The 9,897-nt window shown below is 35.2% G+C and overlaps 2 protein-coding genes across 5 annotated transcripts in view; both read left to right on the forward strand.

Moving 5' to 3' along the window:
* The first annotated feature begins 224 nt into the window (after positions 1–224).
* On the forward strand, positions 225–5,260 carry LOC109852821 (ankyrin-1-like). 2 transcript variants are annotated; one of them, XM_020424338.1, is made up of 14 exons: positions 225–344; positions 567–764; positions 881–1,078; positions 1,189–1,386; positions 1,501–1,695; positions 1,804–2,001; positions 2,104–2,301; positions 2,415–2,612; positions 2,719–2,916; positions 3,019–3,216; positions 3,325–3,525; positions 3,637–3,834; positions 3,951–4,148; positions 4,256–5,260. In XM_020424338.1, exons 1-14 carry the CDS (start codon positions 320–322, stop codon positions 4,879–4,881), a joined length of 3,027 nt encoding a protein of 1,008 aa, XP_020279927.1. In that variant the 5' UTR covers positions 225–319; the 3' UTR covers positions 4,882–5,260. The 2 variants fall into 2 exon arrangements, with proteins under 2 accessions (XP_020279927.1, XP_020279928.1); XM_020424339.1 differs by lacking the exon at positions 2,719–2,916.
* Positions 5,261–9,533: 4,273 nt separating this feature from the next.
* The window catches only part of LOC109852820 (serine/threonine-protein phosphatase 6 regulatory ankyrin repeat subunit B-like), a 22,682-nt gene continuing 22,318 nt past the window's right edge, over positions 9,534–9,897 (forward strand). For all 3 annotated transcript variants that reach the window (XM_020424332.1, XM_020424335.1, XM_020424334.1), the window contains exon 1: positions 9,534–9,820. The gene's annotated coding sequence lies outside the window, so the exon portion shown is untranslated. The remainder of the gene's footprint in view (positions 9,821–9,897) is intronic.

Raw genomic sequence — 9,897 nt, forward strand, 5'->3', positions numbered from 1 at the left:
TTGAGCACTACTTTTACCATGGACTATATTGATCCAAGCTACACGTTAATAAATGCAGTTCGTGAAGGGAACCTAGAAAGAGCTAGGGAGATACTGACTTATTTTGGACTATCTTATTCACAAGCATGGAAAGGAGGATATGTTTTACTTTGTGATGCTATTGAGAATAAGCATACTGAAATTGTTAAACTACTTTTAACAAACGGTTCTAACGTTAACAGCAACACTGCCAAATTTGATAATGACGATTATGATACTCCACTTCATCTTGCTGTTATAAATGATGACATAGAAATTGTTAAGATGCTTCTAGACAGACATGCTGCCGTTAATTCTTCAAATAGGTATTGCACAACACCACTACACAATGCAATTGCAAATAAGAACATAGAAATTGCTAACTTGCTTTTAAATCATGGAGCTAGTATTCATGCTAGTGATGAGTTAGGTATGGCTTTTTTTTTTTATATTGCAGCTGAGAAAAGATATTTACAGATTAATGAATATCTTTTAGAACATGGAATTTACTTGGAGAGTTAATTCTACATATATCTCTTCCTTTTCAGATATAACACCGTTGCGTCTCGCTGTTCACACAGGATTTGTAGATGGTTTTAAGATGTTTATGGACCGAGTTTTTGATGTTAATATTGAAAATTGGTGTGGCAGAACTTTGCTACACGATGCGATGGAATGTGGCGAAATAGAGATTACCGATATACTTTTAAATTATGGAGCTAACGTCGATGCCCGTGATATAGACGGTATACCTTCATATTGCAGCTGAGAAAAGATATTTACAGATTGAAAGATGAACATCTTTTTGACCATTAAGTTTAATTGGAGAAGTAATTCTACATACACATCTCTTCCTTTTCAGGTTTTACACCACTGTTTCATGCTGTTCTAAACGGACATGTAGATGGTGTTACCATGCTTATTGAACGAGGTGCTAACGTGAATGCTGAGACTCTAGATGGAACAACTCCAATTCACGAAGCGGCTAAATATGCGAAAATTGAGATTGTAGAAGTACTTTTAAATCGTGGAGCTGACGTTAATGCCTATGATAACTACGGTATACCTTTATATTGCAACTGAGAAAAGATATTTACAGATTGATGAACATCTTTTAAACCATGGAGTTTAATTGGAGAGTAAATTCTACATATATTTCTTCTTTTTCAGGTCATACACCACTGTATTATGCTGTTCTAGAAAAACATGTAAATAGAGTTAAGATGCTTATCGACGGAGGTGCAAATGTTAATGCTGAAATTCGGTATGGCACAACTCCTCTTTATGATGCGATTGAATATGAGGATTTGGAGATTGCTGAAATATTATTACATCATGGCGCTAACGTTAATGCCCGTGATTCCTACGGTATATCTTTATATTGCAGCTGAGAAAGGATATTTACAGATTGATTAACATTTTTTAAAACATGGAGTTTATATTAATTTCACATATATATATATATATATACATTTCCACCAGGCATTACACCACTGTATCATGCTGCTCGAAGTGGACGTGTAGATGGTGTTAAGATGCTTATTGAAAGAGGTGCTATCGTCACTGCTGAAACTGGAAATGGCACTACTCCACTTCACGATGCGATTGCAGTCGGGACGGAAAGTGCTGAATTACTTTTACATCACGGTGCTAACGTTAACGCCAGTGATACATACGGTATAACTTTATATTGCAGCTGCGAAAAGATACTTATAAATTTGTGAACATTTTTTACAACAAGGAGTTTATATTAATTCTAAATATATATCTACATTTATACATCAGGTGTTACACCACTGTATCGTGCTATTGAAAATGGACATGTAGATGGTGTTAAGATGCTTATTAACAAAGGTGCTGACGTCACTGTTGAAACTCGAGATGGCACAACTCCGCTTCATTATGCAATTATATATGATGAAATGGAAATTGCGGAGTTACTTTTACATCACGGAGCTAAGGTCAACAACAGTGATATATACGGTATACCTTCATATTGCAGCTGAAAAAAGATTTACAGATTGATGAACATCTTAAAATATGGAGTTTATATTACTTCTATTTATATCTATTCCTTTCCACCAGGTGATACACCACTACTCCATGCTGTTAAAAAAGGACATGAAAAATTTCTTGCCACGTTTTTTCCCAGATGTAATAATGTTAGAGCTAATATTCGGTATGACAAAACTTCGCTTCGTAATGCTACTGAATATATGGGATTAGAAATTGCCGAACTCCTCCTAAATCATGGAGCTACTATTAACGCCAGTAACGATAACGGTATACTTTTTTTTTATATTGCAGCTGAGAAAGGATATTTACAGATTGCTGAACATCTTTTAAAACATGGAGTTTAAGTGGAATCAATTGTACATGTATCTATTTCTTTTCAGATGTTGCATTACTGTGGTTTGCTGTTCACAGAGGAGATGTAGATATTGTTAAGATGCTTTTAGACAGTGGTGCAAATGTTGATGCTAAAACTTGGTACGGCACAACTCCGCTACACGACGCGGTTGAATATGAGGAATTGGAAATTGCACAGTTACTTTTAAATTATGGAGCAAACGTTACTGCCAGTGATAAGACAGGTATAACTTTTTATTGCAGCTGAGAAATAATATATAAAAATTTTTGAATATTTTTTACTACATGGAGTTTATGATAATTTTACATATATATGTACATTTTCACCAGATGTTACACCACTACATCTTGCTGTTACAAAAGGACATAAACAATTTGTTAGGTTGTTTCTTGATAGTGGCGCTAACTGTAATGCTAAAACTCGGGATGGCACATCCCCGCTTCACCATTCGATTGAATATGAGGAAATGGAGATTGCAGACTTACTTTTACATCACGGCGCTAACGTAAATGCCACCGATAATTTAGGTATAACTTTATATTGCAGCTGAGAAAAGATACTTATAAATTTGTAAACATTTTTTAAAACATGGAATTTATATTAATTCTACATATCTACATTTACACCAGGTGTTACACCACTACATTTTGCTGTTACAAAAGGACATAAACAATTTGTTAAGATGCTTATTGACAAACGTGCTTACGTCGATGCTGAAACTCGAGACGGCACAACTCCGCTCCACAATGCGATTGAATATGAGCAAATGGAGATTGCTGAATTACTTTTAAATCATGGAGCTAATGTTAATTCCAGTAATGAGTCAGGTATAACTTTATATTCCAGCTGAGAAAAAATATTTCTGATTGATGAACATTTTTTTAAACATGGAATTTAATTGAAGAGTTAATTCTACATATTTCTCTTTTTTTCAGGTGAAACACCACTGTTTCTCGCTGTTAAAACAGGATATGTAGATGGTGTTAAGATGCTTTTGGTCAGAGGTGCCGATGTCAATGCTGAAATTCCGGATGGCACAACGTTGCTTCACTATGCAGTTCTATATGAGAAAATGGAGATAGCGGAATTACTTTTAACTGATCATGGAGCTAACGTTACTGCTAGTAACGATGAAGGTATTAATTCTCTTTATAGTGCAGCTGAAAAAGGATATTTATAAATTGATGAACATCTCTTAAAACATGGTGGGAATATTAATTCTACATATATCTATTTTTTTACACCAGGTGTTACACCACTGTGTCTTGCTGTTGCAAACGGACATAAACAATTTGTCCAGATGTTTCTTGACAGTGGTGCTAACGTTAACGCTGAAACTCGAGATGGCACTACTTTTCTTCATACTGCAATTGAATATGAGAAAATGGAGATTGCAGAATTACTTTTAAATAACGGAGCTAACGTTACCGCTAGTAACGATTACGGTATAACTTCTCTTTATATTGCAGCTGAGGAAAGATATTGACAGATTGTTGAACATTTTTTACAATAAGGAGTTTAATTCTACATATATTTATATATATATCTTCCTTTACTTTAGGTGTTACACCACTATTTGTTGCTATTACAAATGGACATGTAGATTGTGTTAACATGCTGTTGGAAAGAGGTGCCAACGTTAATGGTGAAACTGGAGAGAGCACAACTCCGTTAAACAATGCTATTGAAAATGGGAAAACGGAGATTGCTGAAGTACTTTTAAATCATGGAGCTAACGTTAATGCCAGTGATAAGTCAGGTATAACTTCAAATTGTAGCTGAGAAAAGATATTTACAGATTCATAAACATCTTTTAAAACATGGAGTTTTATGTTAATTCGACATATATCTCTTCTTTTGCACCAGGTGTTACACCACTGTGTCTTGCTGTTGAAAAAGAAAATGTAGTAGCTGTTGCGATGTTGTTAGACAGAGGTGCGGATATTAATGCTATATCATATAACGATTATTCTGACTTTTCTCGTCGCATCTATTATGAAGAAATTGCTGATTTTCTTACGCAGCATATAGTTAAGATAAAAGCTGCAAATTTATTCGTAAGTGAACAATTATTATCAATGTGCAGCAATTATGAAATAAGAGATTTACAGGATGAATGTGAAACAGAAGTAGCAATCATGAAGAATGAGAAAATTAGTAATACTACTATATCATTTTACAATATCTTGATAAAAGATACAAATCGAGTAGCAATATACATGAGAAATGAACTTGTAGTGCAGGTTTTAAGATCAGACGAGTATAAAATAAAATTTCCAATATACTCTAGCATGATAAAAAATCAGTTCAGAAAAGGTATGGAAAGAAAAGAGTTGCTCGAACAAGGCACTATAAGTTTTTATTTTTTCTGTAACTTTCCTGTGCTACCACTTGAGTGTATTGAAAAAATAATTAGTTTCTTAAGTAATAATGACATAAAAATATTAATAGATACTTGTAAATTTGTTAGTGTCAGTAATCTTAATAACTGATATTAATAGAGTACTGGATACCGACTATGTAAACCGACGTTCTTTAATCAGATTCTGTGTCGTATTTACTGCATCAAATCCAAAATGCTTCTCNAGAAATAATTAAATTGTGCTAAGAAATGGCTGTTGTGCTTTGGAATGTCAAAATTCATCACAAATTTTTTCGCTTTTAATGTCATACAGTAAATAAAATTAGAAAAATAAAGAATTTTATGTTATAAAAACGTCGGTTTCCAGGTCGCTTTAGTCGGTATCCAGTATCCTCTTATAGCCAATTATTTCACTTCTAGCGGCCGATTTCTTCGTACCTCTCGATAGCTATCCTCTGGATAAATTCTTCTGATAACCAATAAGGAGAACCAATTTTGGGAGATATCTTTTAGATAAAGTTATCGAAAACTTATCTAGAAGTGAAAACATTGGCTGTAGATAAGTTTTCGATAACTTTATCTAGAAAATATCTCCCAAAATTAGTTCTTCTTTTCAGTTCTCAGAGGAATTTATCCAGAGGATAGCTATCGAGAGATATAAAGAAATAGGCCGTTAATGATGTATAAATTACTTCAAATACATGTAAAGTGCTATGTGTGTAAGTTAAGAAAAAATGAACTATTATTTAAACATGTGAAATAACAGCTGTACAAACGTAAAGATTATTGTTGTATTGTAAATACAGATTACTATCTTATTTTAAAATTATTATTTTTTTAAGATTTTATCTTATCCCTACTTTTTTGAAAGTTATTTTTTACGTTTACATTCTCTTGGACGTGTTCTTTTATGGTCTATCAAAGGAAAACTAGACTGTTTTATATCTTCCCCTTTTTCAAACTTTGTGTCAGATTTTATAACATTTGTATAACGCAAAATTTATATACATTAATCCGATGATACTCTTTTATTGAAGACAGAGTGTAATACGTGTAATTGCTTTTATTAATTAAAAAAATAAAATTATGTGCGATGGATATGTTTAACTTCATTGTATGTATGTTTAAAATCAGCGATTTATATAAAAAAATCTTCTATGAAAAAAATAAATATAAATAAGTACACGTATAAAAATAGGAAATTAGAAGTTAGTTTTTTAATTAAAAAAATGGTGCTTGTTAAATTTATTGTTAGAAGCGAAGAGAAGCCAGAGAGCGACTATCTCATTTGATGCAAACAAAATAATAGGTTTGTTTTTTTCCCTGAACTGGCTGCACGCTGCACTAGTTCACAGTCTATCTTTATTTATCCATATTAGACAGAAAAAGATAGACTAGTGCAGCCAGTCCAGAAAAAAAAAAAANAGAAATAATTAAATTGTGCTAAGAAATGGCTGTTGTGCTTTGGAATGTCAAAATTCATCACAAATTTTTTCGCTTTTAATGTCATACAGTAAATAAAATTAGAAAAATAAAGAATTTTATGTTATAAAAACGTCGGTTTCCAGGTCGCTTTAGTCGGTATCCAGTATCCTCTTATAGCCAATTATTTCACTTCTAGCGGCCGATTTCTTCGTACCTCTCGATAGCTATCCTCTGGATAAATTCTTCTGATAACCAATAAGGAGAACCAATTTTGGGAGATATCTTTTAGATAAAGTTATCGAAAACTTATCTAGAAGTGAAAACATTGGCTGTAGATAAGTTTTCGATAACTTTATCTAGAAAATATCTCCCAAAATTAGTTCTTCTTTTCAGTTCTCAGAGGAATTTATCCAGAGGATAGCTATCGAGAGATATAAAGAAATAGGCCGTTAATGATGTATAAATTACTTCAAATACATGTAAAGTGCTATGTGTGTAAGTTAAGAAAAAATGAACTATTATTTAAACATGTGAAATAACAGCTGTACAAACGTAAAGATTATTGTTGTATTGTAAATACAGATTACTATCTTATTTTAAAATTATTATTTTTTTAAGATTTTATCTTATCCCTACTTTTTTGAAAGTTATTTTTTACGTTTACATTCTCTTGGACGTGTTCTTTTATGGTCTATCAAAGGAAAACTAGACTGTTTTATATCTTCCCCTTTTTCAAACTTTGTGTCAGATTTTATAACATTTGTATAACGCAAAATTTATATACATTAATCCGATGATACTCTTTTATTGAAGACAGAGTGTAATACGTGTAATTGCTTTTATTAATTAAAAAAATAAAATTATGTGCGATGGATATGTTTAACTTCATTGTATGTATGTTTAAAATCAGCGATTTATATAAAAAAATCTTCTATGAAAAAAATAAATATAAATAAGTACACGTATAAAAATAGGAAATTAGAAGTTAGTTTTTTAATTAAAAAAATGGTGCTTGTTAAATTTATTGTTAGAAGCGAAGAGAAGCCAGAGAGCGACTATCTCATTTGATGCAAACAAAATAATAGGTTTGTTTTTTTCCCTGAACTGGCTGCACGCTGCACTAGTTCACAGTCTATCTTTATTTATCCATATTAGACAGAAAAAGATAGACTAGTGCAGCCAGTCCAGAAAAAAAAAAAAACAAACCTAATGGCAACCATAGACATATAATATATAGACTGCGCGTTCCCTACCTTTGCTATGTTAAGAAAATGTCTTCAACGTTGAGAGAGAGACAGCTGGTGTTGAATAGTAGCCTCATCTTTGTCTAGCGAAGTAGTGGGGGAAATGATAGACAGAGAAAGAGTTACTATTCAAAGTATGTTGTCTCTCTCAACGTTGAAGACATCTTTTCAGCCAAACGCGCAGTTTATATATTATACGTCTATGATGACAACGTGCAAACATTATGCTAGCATGAGGTGCTTTCCAACCATATATGTAATACTCCTATATTGCTAGTACGGTGCCGACCTGAAGCTCACCGTTACGGTGCAGACAATATAGTAGCCTCTCTCTCCAACTGCTTTGTGCGCATGCGGTGAACATAATGACGCTCGACCATCTATGCCCATATTTGGACTTCGTGCGTCTCCCTTTCTCGGGCCTCGTGCCTCTCATTGCGAAGATACGCGACTAGCAATATAAGAGTATTACATATATGTTTCCAACTACGTTACACAGCCGACACTGTGTAACACTGTGCCCACTAATGTGAGTGAGACACACTGATATGCTCTTTCTCACACTAATGGACACTGTGTAACACAGTGTCGCCTGTGTACAGACGGCGTCATTAATTCGAAGAATAGGCGCGGGGATCACATAAAAAGTCCAGTTGATCCAAATATCCATTAGTCCCAATATCGGGTGTCCAGTTGTGGACACCCGATTGCTACTGGTTAGTTAGTACGGCGCCCGTTGGCGCTACGAGCAACCGCCCCGTTTGCCCTTCGATCCCTGCGCCAATTCTTCGAATTAATGACGCCGTCTGTACATAGTTGGAAAGCAACCCATGCTTTCATGGCGTGATGTCTCTGTGACTCATGGAAATTTAAGTTCGAAATTAATGCCGGCATAGTATTGTAAGATATGACCGGCCCAGTGGTCTCGCGGCCTGAGTGCAGGGGCTGCGAACCCGGAGGTCTCGAGTTCGAATCCGCTCATCACCTTAAGGATTTTTTCCGGGCCGGTTCCTTTCAATCAAGTTTATCGATTGATCGGTGAACTGAATCAAGACTCCAAAAATTAATTCGAGTGTAATCTCGAATTATAAATCGATCTCCCACAAGGCGATCGTAGTCCCAACAACTTGAAAACGAGCCCGACACAGATGGACACGCCCACAGTGAAAGAAGGCCGTGTATCGCGTGGTAGTTAGTTAAGGCTGCGTTCGGAAACATCACTCGTGTATATTTTATCTTTATTGCTCATTATATATAAAACAAAGATAGAATGACGCTCGTGTGTACGCGAGTGCTGTTTCCGAACGTGACGTAAGTGTTGTACTGCACAACCCTCCCATGAAAGAGTATAAGAATTCAAATTGATTTTCGATATAAATGTGTCTTAATTAACCTAGTTGAGCTTAAAGGCACGTATTAAAAATACCTCTACAAAAAAAAAAAAGTATTGTAAGATATAGGGTGCGTTCATCACTTGTGATTAGGACTATTCTTCAAAATCTACAGCGGTTCCAAAAAAGTACGATCCAATCAGAAGTGATTATCAATCAACCGTTGTGCAACTGTTGAATTGTCTGAACGCGCACCCGTTGTACATGTAATTGTGTCGATATTGCAATATTACGATTAATCGATATAAGAATCGACTGTATTATTTGTAAGATGCGAAAGGCGGCGCTAATGAAGCGCGCCGACAAGCAGAAACTGAGCGGTTACCAGTGGTCTAGTTTCCACCGAAACCCTCAATTCGGTTTCACTCCGGTACTGATCAAATTTAGTGCTCTGTTTCCATTGGAAGTAGAGTACTTATAGATCGAAGCGGAAGTGAAATCAGCACAATTTGAAAGGTTTCCATCGACTTGAATTTGATTCTACGTCGCATTTGGTGTGAATTAGGGCGATGTCCCATTGAGCGGAAATATATAGCGGAACGGAATGTGCGGAACCGGCTCGACCAATCGTAACCACAAAAAAAGCGAAGGAAAGAAAACGGAATAACTATGATTGGTCGAGCTGATTCCGCACATTCCGTTCCGCTATAAATTTCCGCTCAATGGGACATTGCCCTTAAGGGTCTCCATTGTAGACGGCTCTTTACTACAGCATGCTAAATAGATGGAAGGGATGCGCGCAACAGCAACGAATTCTACCTGCATATAAACTCGCTGCTGTTGTGCGCATCCCTTCCACTGCTGTAACGAAGCTAAAACTGTGATGAACACTGGCGGTTACTCAAATCGCCAGAATCCGTTCTGCTCCCGAAGTGGTCAGCACGAGTTTGTGTCATCATCGCGACTCAACGGCTTATTCACACAAAAAATCCTGTAACGTTCGCGCGTTTAGGAGTCGTCGAGCCCGCTTGTTCTTGCTCCTTTTTCTAACGCGTTGTTGGTGTTAAAGGTATGTAAAACAATAAAGTAATTTATTAATAATCATTCTTTATTTCCCGCCGTTTCCTTGCCACGCACGTGGTCATC

Source organism: Pseudomyrmex gracilis, unplaced genomic scaffold (assembly GCF_002006095.1).
Source record: "Pseudomyrmex gracilis isolate BER0280 unplaced genomic scaffold, ASM200609v1 scaffold_36, whole genome shotgun sequence".
Lineage (NCBI taxonomy): Eukaryota > Metazoa > Arthropoda > Insecta > Hymenoptera > Formicidae > Pseudomyrmex > Pseudomyrmex gracilis.